The sequence below is a fragment of the Podarcis raffonei genome, chromosome 10 (assembly GCF_027172205.1).
Source record: "Podarcis raffonei isolate rPodRaf1 chromosome 10, rPodRaf1.pri, whole genome shotgun sequence".
NCBI lineage: Eukaryota > Metazoa > Chordata > Lepidosauria > Squamata > Lacertidae > Podarcis > Podarcis raffonei.
In genome coordinates, this window is record NC_070611.1 from 4,399,143 (window position 1) to 4,418,063 (window position 18,921).

The 18,921-nt window shown below is 42.6% G+C and overlaps 1 protein-coding gene across 6 annotated transcripts in view; it reads left to right on the forward strand.

The window, feature by feature from the left end:
- Positions 1-18,921, forward strand: part of CACNA2D1 (calcium voltage-gated channel auxiliary subunit alpha2delta 1) — a 365,199-nt gene that overhangs the window by 273,257 nt on the left and 73,021 nt on the right. For all 6 annotated transcript variants that reach the window (XM_053407355.1, XM_053407356.1, XM_053407358.1 and 3 more), the window contains one exon: positions 14,710-14,868. In XM_053407355.1, the coding sequence (XP_053263330.1) occupies positions 14,710-14,868 (159 nt within the window). The remainder of the gene's footprint in view (positions 1-14,709; positions 14,869-18,921) is intronic.

The window sequence follows — 18,921 nt, forward strand, 5'->3', positions numbered from 1 at the left end:
TTGTTGTTGTTGTTGTCGTCAGTTACCTGTCATTGGTAGAGCTCTGTCACTAGATAAATGGCTTCAGTGGCATAGAGTGCTTTTAATTACCTCCTAGTTAGGAATAAACTTGCTACAAATTGTCCCATTTTCTGATAATTGCCTGTTTAGATTATTGCAATGCACTTCGTGTCGGGATGTCCTTGGAAATGGCCTGGAAGCTAAAATTAATCTAGAACACAACTGCCAGAATGTTGACTGGGGTAGCTAGTAGGGATCATATAACACTGATGCAGCAATATCTCCATTGACTGCCTATTAAGGTACTAGTGTTGAGCTATAAAGCCTAAATGACTCAAGTCCACGGTATCTGAAGGACCAAATCATCCTGCCTGGGTTCCTTTGCATTGTCCCACCTACAAGGGAAATACCTGAGGGGGGGGGAGGGGGGAGTATGCTGATCATGGAATGCAATTCATCTGGAAATATGTCTAGTGCCAATGCTTTTGGCAAAGACTTGTTTGTTTCCCCATGCATTTATGGGATGTTAACTACTGCTGCAATTAGAAGCCAAGGGAGGCTCCATGAGTCTTTTAAAGTCTGAAGTTTAACGTTGTGTTTTATTTGCTCTTAATTGCTTTGGATTGTTAATTGTTTTTAACTACGTTGTAATCCTTCCTGGGATCGTTTGATAAATGGTGGGCTAAAAATATATTTCAGAAATATAGATGAGACATCTGTAGAAATGTTGAGGGAAGGCAAAATACATCCATCAAGTGTGGCACATACCTGATTAATGGAGATCAAATCCAGATGTTCTTTTCTGGATTGTGTGGATTGTATAAAATTTATTGCCAGAGGCAGCCAGAGGTAAAACCCATCTACCCTTCACACTGTGTGAAGTACCTTGTTTTTTAAGCAAATTATGGCATCAAGATTCATTTCCAGGGTACTTTGAGGTGTCTCTTGAGTGCTTTTCGCACAGAAGAATGACTGGCAAGGGCTGTCCAGTTTGGTGAATCTCCTGAGCTTTTGATGCTAATGATGATTAATATAACTATAGAACTAGTAATGAGAATGGTGCTTTAAGAGTAACATTAAAAAGACAGGTTTAAGCCTTAAAGAGCAGTGTTAGAATTATTTTTAGATATTTCTTTGTTTGTTTATTTGCTACCCTGGGCTGCTTTGTCAGGAAGGATGGGATAGAAATTTAATAAAGAAATAAATAATGCCCAAAAGCATATATTAGAGGAAAGTGTACATAAAAATGCATACATTGATAAAACTAACATGCAAAAGGCATTGCAGTCATACCTCATGTTACGTTTGCTTCATGTTATGTTCTTTCAGGTTACGTCCCGCGGTGACCTGGAAGTACCAGAAAGGGTTACTTCCGGGTTTCGCCGCTCGTGCATGCACAGAAGTGCAAAATGACATCACACGCATGCGCAGAAGCAGTGAATCACAACCCGTGCGTGCGCAGACGCGCCGCTGCAGGTTGCACTCTTTTCATGTTGCGAACGGGCCTCCAGAATGGATCCCGTTCGCAAGCAGAGGTACCATTGTATATTAAGGCAAATTGTTCGTTAAAATGTGTATATTCAAAACTGCACATAAAAATATGTGCATTAGGAAACGTTTGCACCCAAGTGCTGATTAATTTTCATGAGGTTTTTTTTTAAAAAAGAATGCTGTGGAAATGTGAACAGCTGAATTTAAGAAAGAATAAATTATGATAGAAACCAGAATTAATGGCTTCAGTTTTTGCTGTTTGCAAACATTTATAGCTCTGTTTCTGCTTTGAATGGTTTTCTTCATGAACATTGCCGTTGAATACTTCAAGGCAACCTACCTGAGTCCTTTCTCAGGATCTTTTCTTCATGAACATTGAGGAAATGAAATTGGCTCCCTTGTCCTAGTGGAGTTTTAAGACTCTTGGAATACATTTTACATGACTCCATGGAGTGAAAATGTGACATGCTGTACATGAACATGTGTTTTTGTCATTGACTTTGAGGCAGATGTTTCTTCCAATAAATACATAGCTATGGGATTCAGCGATACTTTTGTCTCAAAGAATTAAACCAAGAGAGAATAAAAACTAACAGAGAGGTGCCCTACCATGGCAGCTTTTGTGGTGGTTTTACACACGTGCCTCTAAATAGGATGCTATCACCTCATAAACAGCTTGGGAAACATTGTATGCTGACAATTTAATTTACATAATACGTAGCTTTAAACTTGCATAGCTCCATAAATATTATATGATATTTGATTGGAGTAGTCATGGGTGACTAGATTTCAGTGGAAATCTCCCCTCTCTGCGCTCTTTCCACAGCAAGACATGGAAATGCAGAACTTGACGGTGCCAGAAGGCCCACTTCAGGCCATTGCGACTAAAATAGAATAGCTTTGGCTGAGTCATTTTGGTTGCAGGGTAGTTTTTGTTTTTATTTTGCTGCTTTGACTGGGGAAAATTCAACACAATCCAGTGCAAGAGCAGGCAAACGTCTTCAGCCTTCAGTTATTATATTTACTTCATATATATAATTCACATGGCAAAAGCCTTCCAGACCGCTTCCCCACTCTCCCCTCCCAACTGATTAATTGCTATAACCAAACGTAATATTAATAAAACAGCATTAATGAAAGTAAGTTTCATTGCTTTGGGCACAGAAATGTATGCAACAGCGCAAACAAGACCATCAGCTGAACTCAAAATTGGCACAGCAGAAGCAGTTCTTTCTGTTGAATATCCAGCTGCAAAACTATAAAAGGCTGAATTTAGGAAGCCCTCTTCAGATGGAAGCTCCAGAAACGGAGCACAACTGCTAAGACAGGCATAGGCAAACTCGGCCGTCCAGATGTTTTGGGACTACAACTCCCATCATCCCTGACCACTGGTCCTGTTAGCTAGGGATGATGGGAGTTGTAGTCCCATAACATCTGGAGGACCGAGTTTGCCTATGCCTGTGCTAAGAAGACCAGAGGCAGATTTAGCCTCCTCCAGTTTGACCACACTGGGCCTTGGGAGACGCCACAGGGGCACCACAACTGTGATTTAGCGTAGAGTGCAAGAAGCAGTGGGGCATGCCAAATTTTGGCATCATACAGGGCACCACTGAAATTTGAGACCCCGAGGTCCACCACTGAGAAGCTCTGCCCACTGTCAATATATCTCCGTTGCCGACTAGGAAGGTTTTCTGACAAGCCTGAGGGCTAAAGGAGGAAACTGATCAGAAAACGGGATAAAGCTTGAGATAGGAACAGAACCTTTTATGCCTGGTGGGTGTGGTAGAAAATTGACACCTGGCATTTCAGAAGAGCATGGCTTTTAAACATGGTAGGCAGAGCAAATGGCAAGCAGAAAATGATCTTCCCTACTGATCCCGCCCATGTTTCTTGACTTGCTCCACCCCAGCTTCAGAATTTCACCAGGCATTTGCCCACACATTTTCAGATCTACTTTTGCAACCGTAAGGAATAGAATCAGAAACCAGAATACAAAATGCCCGTTCCTTGTGCTGCTTGTGAATGGCACACCTTGTCTTTAAACTGACCTTTTTTTCTTAGTACAGTGCCCAGGAAGACTGATCTCAACTGGCAGTTGTTGTGTTGTTTCTGAGGTGCCTATGCTGTTCACAACCCACATGCTTGCATGCTTTGTGCTCTATAGGCCTAAAACGGGGCACTCCAGGATCGGGACCCAGATGCCTCTCACTCTGTACTGCTGTTGCAGCTTTGCCAGAAGCAGGCAGACCACTTTGGGCTGTGTGGCAGCACTTCTACCACAGATGGCCATGGGGCCATCATTGCAGCTTCCAACTTGGCAGGGGCCAGGAGTCGTTAGGGGCCAGTAGGGCTCCCACCTATGAGGTTACAGATGTTGTCCTGACTAGAGACGCCAACTTCTGAAAAAAGAATGTGAGGGCCTGACGTTATGTCCTCATGTCATACACGTGATATTGTTAAGAGATGGGGTCTGAGCCCAATGTGGCAGCAGCGTGGCTCCAGTGGCTGGCAGCCCCTGTCCTCCCCCTCCTGTGCAAGGGAAAGACAGGGGAAGCTGTCCCCAGCCAGTGGCAGCAGCAGCAGCAGCAGCAGCAGGAGAAACTGCCAACCACTGAGCTACACTGAGAGCCAGTCTGGTGTAGTGGTTAAGAGCAGTAGACTCATAATCTGGTGAACTGGGTTCGATTCCCCGCTCCTCCACATGCAGCTGCTGGGTGACCTTGGGCTAGTCATACTTCTGTGAAGTCTCTCAGCCTCTCACAGAGTGTTTGTTGTGGGGGAAGAAGGGAAAGGAGAATGTTAGCCACTTTGAGAATCCTTTGGGTAGTGATAAGTAAAGGTAAAGGTACCCCTGCCCGTACGGGCCAGTCGTGTCCGACTCTAGGGTTGTGCGCTCATCTCGCTCAAGAGGCCGGGAGCCGGCGCTGTCCGAAGACACTTCCGGGTCACGTGGCCAGCGTGACGAAGCTGCATCTGGTGAGCCAGCACCAGCGCCGCACACGGAAACGCCGTTTACCTTCCCGCTATAAAGCGGTCCCTATTTATCTACTTGCACTTAGGGGTGCTTTTGAACTGCTAGTGATAAGGCAGGATATCAAATCCAAACTCCTCCTCCTCCCCCTCCTCCTCCTCTTCTTCTTCTTCTTCGGCTTCAGTATTGGTCTCCTCTTCCTTCTGCTGCTGCACCACCAGCGAGGGGCTGCTTCCCCTGTGCCTCCCCCATGCGGAGGAGGAGAAGCCACTGGCCACCAAAGCTGTGCTGTTCCCTCCTCTGCCCTCTGAACCTTGGGGGGCTGCCTCCTAAAAAAAGCATTGGGGGCCAAAGTGCCTCGGTCCCTAGGAGTTGGTGCCTATGGCCCTGGCCCCTCATTGTCTTATTGTTTTGTCACAGAGTTCATTCTGTCTCTCCCTGTTGTCCTGCTGAACTAGTCTCCAGAACACCAGCCCCAACACTTAATATGTGGAAACCCAATTTGTACACACACACACACACACCCAGCTGCTAACGAAAAGGGTGTCACAAGTAGCAGCCTTCCAAAGAGGGAATTTGAGATTTGTGCTTGCATTGAGTCACAGAATGTACATGATCCTGGTCATAATGCAAACTGTTAATCTAAATAATAAGATGCACCAGAAATGACTTATGAAGTTTACTTATATTCCATCCTCTTAACAAATATAACCTTGATGATCGTGCCGGTACCTGACTGACTGGGATTTTCACATATCCTTCATTTCATAAGTGATGGCGATTTAATCAGCCATGCCAGGTTTAGTCAAAATTCCCAGGGAATGGGGTTGTGGTTGTGGTGGGAGTTGTAGGTGCTTTAATCACTTTAGTCATATATTTTTTTATGGAGTCCTTGCAATTTATTTCCAGGGAGGAAAGGGCTGCAGGAGGTATTTAAGCCATGTAAAGACTGTCAGGGATTAATATGTTCTAATTTCCCATGGAATTTGCATTTCTGCTATCTGAAGTGGTGTGCTTTGTTACCGAAAGGGAGCCTGCTGTTTAAAAGAGCTTAAATGTGTGCACAATACAGCTGTTTCCCCACTAATCCAGTTATATGCTTTGATAGCTGTAAGTGGTAGATGATAGGGGTTGCAATTCAATCCCAGCATGCTATGATTTAGAGACTTGGTTTCTCATGTTGACAGAGAGAGTATAATTTGTTTATGATTGTGGGTAGGCTGTGGTTTCCAGAGAAATGAACTTCACGTTTAAGCCTGCAAGGCACATGGGAGATGTTGGTGGAGATGGGGGAGTCAGCACCATAGAAAGAGCACTGTTGACAAATTAAAGGTCTTAAGCTCATGTTCTGTTTAAGATGCGAAGTTGCCTTTGCAGTTTGAAATAAAAATACATTGCTCTGGAGAAGTGGAAACTTGTGTGATTTAGGGAAACTAAAAATGCACTGCTGCGAGTGGCGTCAGGTGTTAACTTGGCAAGGGAGCGGGCAAAGGAGGCACAAGTTCTGATTCTCTGGCACTTTTGTGTAACTTTCAAAATTGAGCTTGCATGAGAAAGATGTGCAGTTTCTGGAGAATCAGTTTTCTGAAGAATCAGTTTCGATATCTCCTCCTGCAGGCACCTCTTCAGACATTGCACCTGGCATGCAGGACAGGGGACAGCAACCTTTTTCAGCCATTGGCCAGTTCACCGTACCTCAGACCATGTAGTGGGCCAGACTATATTTTGAAAAAAATATATGAACAAATTTCTATGCCCCACAAATAACTCAGAGATGCATTTTAAATTCCTGGACTGTCTGCGACCAGATTGAGAAGGCTATTGGGCCGCATCTGGCCTACCCCTGTTGTAGGAAGTGCAACTTGCTCACCCTTCCTATTTCCCCACCACAAAGAATTGCCCAAAGTCACTATCGGCTGTGCCTGCTTTTCTCTGTATATAAAAATGCTTTGGGAAGGTGGTGTTTGGCTGATGGTGCATAGAGTGTTACTGTTCCAATCTGACAAGTTGGCTTGGAGTTCCAAAGGAAAATTACAGACCCGTGTGTGTGTGTGTGTGTGTGTGTGTGTGTGTGTGTCTAATATCCCATTAGGGATTCTATGGGTTCCATGCAGTTTATTTTTAGAGATTTATAATCTTGCATTGATGGGATTCTGGTCACAATTTTCAGCCACCGAGGTGGGAATAGATGTCATGGGTTGAGATTGCTTTCTCCAGGGAGTGTGTCCTAGGAGATTTGTCCTTCTTCCATCAGAGGTAAGGAACAAGAGCATTGTGGTTGTAGCCCTTGTCTCCTAGCTTCACCGACCCACCTACCGTACTTGGGCAAGGCTCCTCCTTCAGTCCTCTGGGTTGATCTAGAGCTGAGCTAAAATGTCTCAGAAGGTTTTTTCTGAGGTCACTTTGCAGAACGTTCTTCAAAATATCATCTGCCATTTTTCACTTGGCTGGATCCAGCACAGTTCTTTTTCATGATGGTTCAATGATTTGGATTGCCTGTTAGAGTCTGAATTGCAGTGGGCTCACTTTCCCCTTCTGTTCTCCAAAGGGACTTTGACAAATAGTAGCACTATCTGGCTGCTTCAGTCCATACAGGCTTTTAGAAATACTGGTAGCATTCTGCCTTAGCTCCTTTTAAGAATTAACCCTTAAATCCTATTACTGAACACACAGCACAGACAAAGGAAAATGCCAAAGCTGGATTTAGTTACAAGGGAAAGCCGCTTGGAATTAAGATCTATTTCACCACTGCTCATTTATTATGTATGGATACATCTGGGTCACCGAGCTGCTTTAGCCGCGGCGGTAAGAGCAAGACAGCAACAACCCTTGGTAGATTGAAAACTCGGCTGCAGCAAAATCTGATTAGGCTGGCAACACGCTGGCAATATAATTTCAAATTTCTTTCTTCCCAGAGATGTAGCAATATGCTCCTTTTGAATTAGTTTAAAGAGACAGGATTTCCTCCCGTTTCGATGACATCTGCTGGAAGGCATTTACACACCAAAGCACAATTTGCTTCCTTTATTCAGCTATTCTAGATGGCCTCTGAAACCCTAGATTTTCTGCATCATGAAGACTTTAGAATGGGATTGTTATGCTGTACTGGTGTCCAGTTCTCCTGATGCTGTAGGAACATTACAAGCAAATATTTTGCATACAGAGATGCTCAAGGATTTTTTTTTTTTTTTTACTGCTTATTTCAAAATGAATCAAACTGATCCTAACACCCCACAGTGATGCTTAAACCAAAGCAGAACAGCCCCTCAAAAAATGCACAAAATACAAGAAATGCACAAAATACAAGAAAATACATTTTAAAATACGGTATACTAAAATTAATTTAAAAAACATAAAATGCAGCAAAATGTGTACTGTACATCTATTAGTGCGGTATTTTGTTTGACTTTTAAAAAATGACAGCCCTTTCCCGCTGGATAAAAATATATCTGTCTTTTCTAGTTGCATTTAAACTTTTATTTTTATACTGTTCTTAGCTGTGGCTTCCTGTTTCCTGTGTGCCAGGGGATGGACGCCCTCCCAACACCGCGGAGACAGACAAACAGAAAATGATGGGGGAATAGCATTTTCTGCATTCTCTTTGATTGGAAAAGGAACCTGGCTCTCACCCGGAGTTTGCCTGGTGGTCTGACACTCGCTTTCCCATGGAATGCAAGGGCAGGCAAAGGCACTGGGTGCATGGAGCACTCAGGCTGCCGCAACCCCCCATCCTGTTCCTGGAAGCACAGGTTACCCTGCTAATTGCGTAGTTGTTGTTGTCGCTTTTAAAAAATGGAGTGAAGAACTGGCGTGTGCTAGAAATGATGAGATAAGAAACTGCGTAAACGAACCCAGCTACAAGGATTTAAACGGTTTGGATTGAGAGGGGATTTCATTCAGTGAAAGAGACGATGGGGAAGGGGAGCCCACGGTTTGCTTATATCAAAGTTTTTCTCTGCATTTATGATACTGCATCCCTCCCTGGAATGCAAGTTTTAAAAAACAACAACACTGTACAAGTGAGGAGGGAAGAAATTGGGATATAAATATAGAATTTGACAAAACTGGAACTGTGTGTGAGAGAGAAAGGAACTGAGAGGGAAAGGGGGGGGAATGCTACTCTTTGAAAATATGGAGCAAAGTTCTCCTTAACTTCCATTATCCACAAAGGAATATGTTTGAGACAAGGACAGTTGGCCATAAGTCAGCGGCAGGGAGGAAAGGAGTCTACCAGCTGCGGGAATAGAAGCTTTTGGATTAACTATTTGCAGTCTGGATTCAGACCTTCCTAGGCTGGAAAAATGGCGAAGACAGCTTATTTATTGGGACAAAGTGCTGCAGTGACTTTTGGAAACTGAGATACCTGCTTCTCCCAAGGCATGATGGGACCCATCAACAGTTGTAGGAATGAAGGATATAGCACAGTGGTTCCCAACCTTTTTTTGCCATGCCCCACCTAAGCATCTCTAAAACCCTGACCCCCCCCCATGACATATAATTCTTATTATTCAAAAAGTGAACTATTCACGTGGAGAAAGCTATTAACTTGATCTAACTCATTCTTGAATTGGCCCCCTTAAAAATCAAATTGCCCCCCCCCGTGGGGCGTGTGCCCCACATTGGGAACCATGGATATAACATATGTACGAGAAAACACCATGGGAAAAAACTGTCACGTGCAGGAAAGAAATATAAATCACTTAATATACCAACACAAATGAAATCAAAAGATTGTAGCTATTGTATAAGGGATTATTATATCCAAATGGAATGGAAAAATGTAGAAGACTGAAGTCATCAAATCTAGCACACGGGGAGGACAGTTTGATTAAATTCTATAATTTGACATTGGAATAGCTAGCATTAATAATTGTATTAATCGGATAAAATTGGTATTGTTAAGTATTGTTAAGCCTATCATTAGCAGCTGCTTTTGGAACAACATACTTAACAAAAAAATTAAAAAATCACTATTGGGAGATCAAGAGACCGAAAGGGTTTCGTTTTGTGCATCCCCACTACATTGCAGACACGAGACATTTGTTGGTTGAATCTCCTTTATGATTTTCATTATGGTAGCAGTGACCCAGACCCTCACTGAGCGGGGTTGCTCACTACGTGGTCTGATTCATGTGGGCAAAAGGTTACCAGGAATGGCTCGGTGGAAGAAGATTGGAAAAAATTCAAAGATTATTTACAGAAATACTGTAAAATTAATGAATGCTAGAAAAATGTTGGAATGAAGTTATATGGCTTTAGCAGAAAGGTTATAAGGAATTAAGTATAAATAGATTTTTTAATGTATTAAAGGGAAAAAATAAGGTTAGAATAAGTTAAGATAAATTACAGGACAGAAAACTGAGGAAGATGGAAAGCATTTGCTGAAACAGTTAATTGAAGTGGAATACAAAAAGGGAGGTGTGAGGAGGTCGTGGAAACAAGTGAATGAAAGATAAGATATTGAAATTATGGATGTGTTTTAAAGAGTGTTTGTTGTGTTTTGTTAATTCAATGTTTTAGTGTCAGTGTTACGTAGTGTTTTTGCTTTTGTATTGTATTGTATTCTTTTGTTGAATTCTTTTTTTTTCTTTTATAGTCTTTAAACTGTTAATAAATATTATTATTTTTTTTAAAAAAAAAGATTACCAGGAATGGCATGTGTGGGACCAAACACAACAGTCCAGATAATATAAATGGGGCAAAGTCATACGATGGAAACCTAGAGGCCTTGCCTCCTAATCTCAGATATTGTTCTGTCTAGTTTCTTTGTCGTCTACACATGATCAAATGCACTGCTGTATTATTATTCCTTCCCCTATTGCTGGAAAATAGGATCTGGGACTGAGTCCAGATGATCTCAAGATTCAAAATACACCCTAAGTAAAAAGGAAATAAAAATGTTCTTTTAGAACAGTGCTTTGGGATAGCATAGTTATTTTACTATATTGCCACCTAGTGTCTGAAGCTAGAAAAGCAATGATTCTGCATGTATCATAGGGCTAATAGGCAAATACTAATTTATTAACTGAATTTTATTGTGTTTTCCCTAATAAAGGTTGTGTAGCACTAGAGCATTAAGGCCTCCTCTCTCCCAAATTGCCTTGATATATGTGAATCACTCAGTTTAAAGAGGATCTCCATACGAGAAGGAACAAAATCAATAACAGCATCTCATTTGTTACTTCAATAACATCTTATCTAGGTAAAGGTAAAGGGACCCCTGACTGTTAGGTCCAGTTGTGGATCACTCTGGGGTTGCGGTGCTTATCTCGCTTTATTGGCTGAGTGAGCTGGCGTACAGCTTCTGGCGAACCAGAGCAGCACACGGAAACTCCGTTTACCTTCCCGCCAGAGAAGTATTTATCTACTTGCATTTTGACGTGCTTTCGAACTGCTAGGTTGGCAGGAGCTGGGACTGAGCAATGGGAGCTCACCCCGTCGTGGGGATTCGAACCGCCGACCTTATGATCGGCAAGCCTAAGAGGCTTAGTGGTTTAGACCACAGCGCCACCCGCATCCCTAACATCTTATATACATAGAGATTATTGGCTGGATCACTACTGTAAAGCTGGCCGGTTTCTAGTCTGAATGCGTTACTAGTTTTATTAGAAAACTATGTTTATTGACAGACAGCTCTTGTAAGGCTGTGTGGTAATATGCTTTCTGTGTAGTATAGGCGTTAGATAGCTTCATTGCAAGCTGCACTATTTGATGGTGAGAAAAGTTGTTTATTTTTTTAAAAAAGAATGTTGAATGACTCAATACATAGTAACAGATGTAAAGAATAGAGTACTGGCCATGAATCAAGGAGGTATGTTTTTGTGTTCTCACTTGGAGATTTTGGGTGGCTTTGGGCAAATCTGAATCTCTCTGCCTATCAATATCACAGGATTTCCTCAATCCATGTATGCCATATTTTGCTCTATGGAGGAAAGTTGTAGTATATAAGTTTTAACACATCTCTTTGTATGTAGTTCTGAATGAGTAAGGATTGGAATGGACGGTGAAGACAGAGGTGGTGATGGTTAACCTTCACCATAAGTGCAGGCTGCAACATTTTATTATTCCAGATGTAATAAAATACAGGATCTAGCAGTGTGTTGTGATAGTTTATGAATATGTGGCTGGTGAGTTTATTTCTAACCAGGCTGAAAGGTTCTGTATGTTTTACTTGGACCCACAAAGACACCAGAGCCTTCAGTCATTCTTCCCTGTGCAGTCATAATCCCACGGAGGAAGAGAATGGAGCCGCACCCAGTGATTCCTCCATGACTGTCATGGCCACACCACCCACACATTGGGGAGCTGCTCCACATAGGGCTCTAAATCATGGGAGAGGGGGTCACCCACAATGTGTAGAAGAAGCACCTTTCTCCTCATTGTGGGGTGGGAAACCTTCAAGGCTGTGACTGGGGAGCAGAGTTGAGGGGTGCAGCTGCCACTCTCTTTCACCATATGGTTGTGGGTCGCATGGAACACACCTGAAGGGGGCTTCCAGCTACTCAACATACACCATACACCACCAGGTTCAGACCAGCTCTTCTCCCCTTCTACCTTGCACCCAGTAGTCCTTTCTCTTATCATCAGTGGTGATTGGTGTCCATTGGGACTAGGAGGGTAGAAAGTGGGGAGGCCAATGACACTCTGAGCTGGAGTCAATGAGAGGCAAAGTCAACCAATTCTACAAGGGCAAAACTGAAAATAAGGCCGTGGAAATGGAAAGGCAGTGCCGCCTCCTGGACTGATTGTCAGAAGGCAAGCTGGCAGAGGGCAGATTGAGCTTGGTGGCGCATTGCCTCGTGAACCCTAATGGACCAGCCTCCCCGTGTGCCTTAATGTCTTCCCAATTCTGAGCATTGCTGGTGGTTCCTTGCTGGAGGGAGCAAGACAGCAAGGAGCTTGATACAGTGAAAGCACAGCTGTGGAGTCAATCCAATGTTTTCATTGCTGAACTGGCACCACGTCGAGCTCCCTGTTGCCTTGCCCCTCCCCTGCTCCTTCTCAGGGACTGGTAGGGATTTGTGGCATTGGGGATCTCTGCCTGTGCCACCCTGCCAGCACACAGAGTGATAAAGCAATACAACAAGAGGATGAGGATGATGAATTTATTAAATTTCTATACCACCCTTCATCCGAGGATCACAGGTAGTTTACAGTATAAAACCCCCAAATACATAACATAGTAACAAACAAAAACCATGCTCCCTCCCGGTTAACAGGCTATAATTACCGGTAATTAGCCAAAGGTCTGGGAGAAGAGGAGTGTTTTTGCCTGGCGCCTAAAGATGTGTAGCCAAGGCTCCAGGCAAGCCCAGTGGCGTAGCGTGGGTTGTCAGCACCCGGGGCAAGGCAAGTAATTTGCGCCCCCTAACCCATGGATTTTAGCACTGACTTTAGCACTTCGAGTGCAAGCGCGCCCCCCCCAGATGTTGCGCCCGGTGCGGCCGGCCCCCCCTGCACCCCCCACGCTACGCCACTGGGCAAGCCTCCCAGGGGAGACCATTCCACAGATGATAATGCTATATACCAACAGCAGTGAAGAAAAAGCACAGATTTTGGAAAATACAAAGAGAAAAAAGTAAGTTTCACTTACTGACGTTCCTAAGTATTTTATGTCCTTTAAAGTTCCTTTTATGGGCATGAACTAGGAATGGAGGGTGAATTTGTTCAGTTGATGTGAAGCCGACTCCAAACTCTGAAATGTTTGTGTGGATGTCATATTGTTGGCACGGCTTGGGCAGCAAATTATTTTAGTTGTGATATTATTGCTACTAGAGGGAGGACTGGACAGTTTGCAGGGCAGGCCAGAGGCTTTTACACTTGAAGTACTCCTGTGAGCTAAGTAGTGTGTCTGTGTGTGTGTGTGTGTGTGTGTGTGTGTGTGTGTGTGTTGCAGTTCACATTAATTAAATATAACCCTGAATTATGTTTCCCCCTACAGCCATGGTTGTCAATCATTTCCTGACTTTCAGGACCTTGGAAATATCCACTGTGTAACTCGTCCTTGGGGGATAATGTTAACCTGATTGTTTTATCTATTAGAAAACCAGGCTTGTTTTGTCATCTTCACCAGGAATGTCAATCAGCATATTCCAGACTGCTGGGTGATGCTTGGATTTAGTTATAACCCAGCACAACTTCTTCTACATTGGTTGAATTATGGTTGATTTATTGACACTTGAATCCAAAGAACTGTGCAACAAGTTCACTGAGCCTAAGGAGGATTTAATGTTTTCAGACAATAACACACTCTCCCCCATTGTCAAGAGCAGGTCAGGAATAACTCACAAGGTGTCAGTGAAGTTAACTCTTTATTCAAAGAGCAAAACAGCTCAAGCCTAGTGAGCACAGCAACTCTAGATCTTGCCCCAATAAGGCAGCTGTGAGGACTGAAGGTCCCTGCCTTCCCACAGTTCCCTAAGCCTCTTCCTTCCCCATGTCCTTCCCAAGGAATCTGAGACTTCATCACCTTATCTGTCTTTGCTCTGCCTTCTTCATACCTCTCCTGGTTCTAGGAGACTAGTGGGGAGGGGAGCTTGTCACAGCAGCAGGAGGAGACCCCCTGGCTTCTTCAGCAACCTGCCTCATCTCTGCCTCTTTGCCCCCTCCCTCCTCTTCTGCTTCTGATTCCTGACTGCTCTCTGCCACAGTGTCTTCCTGCTCACTAAACCCTGTTCCCTCTTCGGCTTCTGACACCTCTTCCTAGTCTGCTCTCTCTTCTCCCTCTGGCCACTCATCATTGTCCCACCACCAGTCCCCAGACTCTGAGCCTTCTTTCCCTGGGGGTTCTTCCCAGCCAGTCCATGGTACCCATGCTGCATGGCAAACGGTTTCTGGAGCTGGGCCATTTTAGTAGCAGTTTGCGATGTGGCATATTTTGGTAAGTTATGTTACATGTTACAGCACTATGTATACATGATCTCAAGAAGTCATTTGGAAAGCTGCCAACTTTGATTCAAGAATTCAGAAGTAGTTTGGGATGTAGTAGTTTTTGCTCAGCTCAAAGAGGGGTGGGGTGTAGTCCAAAATCCCATTGGGCTAATGTATTTATATGAACGTAAGCAGATTTTTGAATCCTTCCAAAGGTCACAGTTGATGGAGATAGATAACTTTGTGTGTTTGTGTGTGACTTTTCTCATCACCATACTCATTCTGAATGCATCCTGGAAGTTACAGCCCTACAGTATACCCTTTATATGCGCTTTATTGAGCAGTTTTTCCTTTGCTCTTTTTCCTTTTTTTTTTAGTTCAATGAAAATGCTCAGAATGTCAGTTGCTTCAACCACCTTGTACAAGCTAACGTGAGAAATAAGAAGAAGCTGAAAGAAGCCGTCAATAAAATCTCAGCAAAAGGGATCACCGATTATAAAAAAGGCTTTAGTTACGCCTTTGAACAGCTGCTAAATGTAAGTGTGAGCAATCTGCTCCCTTCATATGGTTCATATGAAGTTCATACGGTTGTACTATGCTGACAGAATGCATTGCTATTACTGAACAAGAGTTTCCCCCCCTTTCCCCTTGATGGTATTTTGCTAACAGATGTATCCTAGCAGAGGAGTCCCTCTGTTTCCAGTCCATCGTTTCCTTAGGTAATCTGGTGTCTTTTTCTGAAGCAAACGAGAAGTGTGAATGATAAAAAACAAATGTTATTAAGCCAAAAAATAAATGTACCTCTGAGACTTGACTGAGCCATAGTTTTCTGATCTGCATATGTGGATGTTTAAGAACAAATATCTCTCTTTCGCACTTACACATTTGCCATGCTATATATCACTGTATTTCATGTGTATCCACAGCAAACTCACAACACTTTAAATTGTTGTGTGAAGTTATCTACAGTGGCTCCCCATTTTTCTGTGTTGTAGGGAGGTTCTTTCTGTTTGTGCTTCTCTTTCAATAAGTACAAGACAACATAAATAGGCTTAACCGGGGGTGGGGTGGGGGTTGAAGAATGAGAATCCTAGTAAGAAAAATTACATTTAAATGAAGGTAATTTGCCTACCTTCCCCAACCGCTATCTCTCCTTCCCACTTTTCTATCAGTGTGTGGGCTGATATGATGTTGCTGACTATAATGACATTTCTGCAGCTGCAGTGATTGGAGGAAGGATCAGAAAAAAGCAGCCTGTTCTATTTACAGAAGCCATTCACTGCCCTTTTAAGCTGCTGTCCTTACATTAGATGAGGCTTCATCATTGTGAGAGGCCCATGAATGTCGAGAACCTGGGCGGGGGTGAGGCAGACTCATCTTCTGTTCTTAGCGTTTTGTAACTTTCCTGAGCACAATTTGGAGAGTTAGGAAATAATGAAGATGAAGAGGCAGGAGAATTAAGTTCAAAAGTGATGATGGATTAGCCCCAAGATGTATTTGTTGTTAACAGTAAGTGCAGCTGCTTCAAAGCAATAGAACAGCAGAAGGAGCTTATGTAAGCAGGAACCAAGGGAGCAAGAACAGCTTGCGCCAGTAGGGATGTCCATGCACGGGCCTTGTCCCACAAAATGTTCTGTAGGAATATGCATGAATAGTTTTGCAGGGACGTTAGTGTCAATTAAGATAGTATGTGAACGATAAACATGTGTAGCTGTTCATTAAAAAGTGGGGAGGAAACATACGGGGAAACAACTGTGGTCAGTTTCAAGGCTCACTAATAGGGAGTGCTGTATGGTCTGGAAAAATGAAAGCGAGCGCCCATGATGATATAATAAGTGTTACCAACCTTAACAAGAGCAAGACAAATGGTGGCGTCCACATGTATGTTTATGATTTAAGCAAAGCAATACAGCCCTTTCCATTGCCTCTGATAACCAAATTGTTTTAAATAATCCTAAATGCCTGCATTAAACATAAATGTAAAACACTGCAGCTGGCAGTTATTTTTAGTCATCCTAATGTGTTAAAAGAGTTATTTTCTTCTCATCTAGGAGAAAATTGCTTTCAAAATATATAGCAGAGTTAAAATAAGTATTTTTAATAAAGCCATTAAAAGGGTGAGTTTAAAAGGAATAAGGTTGTTTGTGAGTCATTTTGCTACCCACTGTTCCTCCACACATCGACAAAGAAAACCTTCTTTGGAATAATAAACTTTTGATTTGGCAGTTCAATTTAATTTTTGCAGTGATAACTGGAGGAGGATGTTCCCTCCTAGTCACTTTGTAAGCCTGTTGTAATTTTAAATAAGATAATTTTATAAAGTATCAAGTGCTTCAGCAGAATTTTCTTCTTTAGGATCAATAGCAAATTCTCCATGCATTAGAGACGTGTACCAGGCTACTGTTCACAGGATTTAAGTTGACATTTCAAATTATTTTCTTAGGATGTGCTTAAACAACTCTCTTTTAAAACTGCATTACTCTCACTCAAGCTGTAAAGTACTCAGCACTTTGGATCCTACATGGGGAATAAACTATTGCTATTGTCCACAAGAGGAGAGGAAGAGTTGTGGTTTTCCCATTTTCTCTTGTGTTGAGTAAAGGTGCAAGGCAATTATGCTACTTTTGAAATGGACACCCTACTCAGTAGCATCTGCCCAGGAAGAGATACATAGCTACTCATTATTCCTAAACAGTTTATGGAGAAAACAGAAATCTAGTGTTGGATCTTCCAGTAATTTAATATTATTAAACTGCTGTGGGTCAACTTTAAACTATGCAGGAATAGAAGCCTATGTCTAAAGTAGACCCAACAGTAAAGTAAAGGGTCAATACACACTTAGTAAATCGTTTTACATGTGCTGATTACTTGATCGGTAAGTCACATTCAAAATACTACTTAAATATATTGTAAATGAACCTAGCCATGTTCTTATGTCCCCAGAAAGGTGATGCCTCCATAAATTACAGCCTAAAATTTACTCAAATCAATGTGATTTGCAGGACAAGTCCCCTTTTTAAGGGTTTATGCAGCACAGTTGATGTCAATGCAGGATTTCCCCCTTTTATTTATTTTATATTATCAGACGTCCGAAGTAATATACTGTAATGCAAGTTGGAACCTCCATGCATTTTTTATTTCTCCATGAATGTTTTATTTCTGAATCAGAACCACTGTGCTAGCATTCTTAATATAAAGGTTTGGGGTTTCTTTATTCGCATTTATTTGGTAAAGCGATACTTAAATCAAGGATGGGGAACCTGGGGTGCTCCAAGTGTCACTGGAGTCCACCTCCCATCAGCCCAGCTGCCAAGCCCAGTGACTAGGACTGGTGGGAAGAGAAGTCCAGCAACATCTGGAAGCCATAGGTTCTCTACCCCTGATTTAAGTGGAAAATCTTAAATAGGAGACATATTGGTACTAAGCATAAGTTCTTAATTCAGAAGTAGAATTTAATATTTTTCTCCATAGTAATGAATTGATAGTCATTTCATTGGTTAATCAATAAGTAGCTGGTTTACAACTTTATTTATCTACATTTTTGTCCCTTCCTCTCTGGCTGGCATCTCCCCACTTTTACCCTCACAACAGCTCTGTGAAGTATATTCGACTGAAAGCGAGTGACTCACCCAGGTTACCCAGTCATCTTCATGGCTGAACAGAGATTTCAACTGGATCACCCTGGTAGTAGTGGCTGGTGGGGTGGGGTGGTGTTTCTCACCTGGCTTCCCAGTGTGGGGATTCCTGATGACAACCAAGAGGGAGAGAGGGGGCAGCAAGGAGGTTGGTGCACTGCAGGTACAGTATTGGAAGCATCTGATTGGCTCTGTTGTTGCAAGTGACTGCACCGATCTCCTCACTGCTGCAAGCTTCCTCCTCAGTTACCAGCAGTGGCTTCTGCATTAAGAAGCCAGGTGAGCAACTCTACCCTGCTAGCTGCTATTGCTACTGGTCTACCCCACCTAATATCCACTAAATTATGTGGATTTGAGCCAACACACTGTATTGGAGCCAGACTTTATTACATTTAGAGGAGATTGACTTAAACCAGTGGAACTTAATTTAGTCACTCATAATTATCATAGTCATCCATTACACTGGGTCCATTATGGCTAAGTTGGATCCAACCCAATATGTACATGATTAGAATGGAGGTCAGGACAGCTATTTCCCCCATGAGGTGTGTGGATTCCAAGAGTGGGAGGGAGCACTATAACCTATTTTTCTCAGTCACCTTCCAGTCAAACTATTCATGCAATCTCGAAATAAATTTCCCTCATTGGGCTTGCAAAATGAACCACTTCATAGCCTTCCATGTGGAAGCCAATGTACGCAGTCAGTAAGTCAAACACTCTAAATAGGAGAGCCCCCAAACAATTTGCCTGCTGTCTTTGGCAAAAATGTTGGATGGTGTATGTACAAATCACAAAAAAATGAAGTACTTGCTTCACATGCCCATTTATATACCTAACAATGTGAAAGATGAAATATATGGAAAAGCCCCCTTTAGAAATTTGTTTCTGAGGGCTGCATTACACCACTGAACATTTCGTTATTTAGTTTGATGAATCATAACTGGAATCATTTTG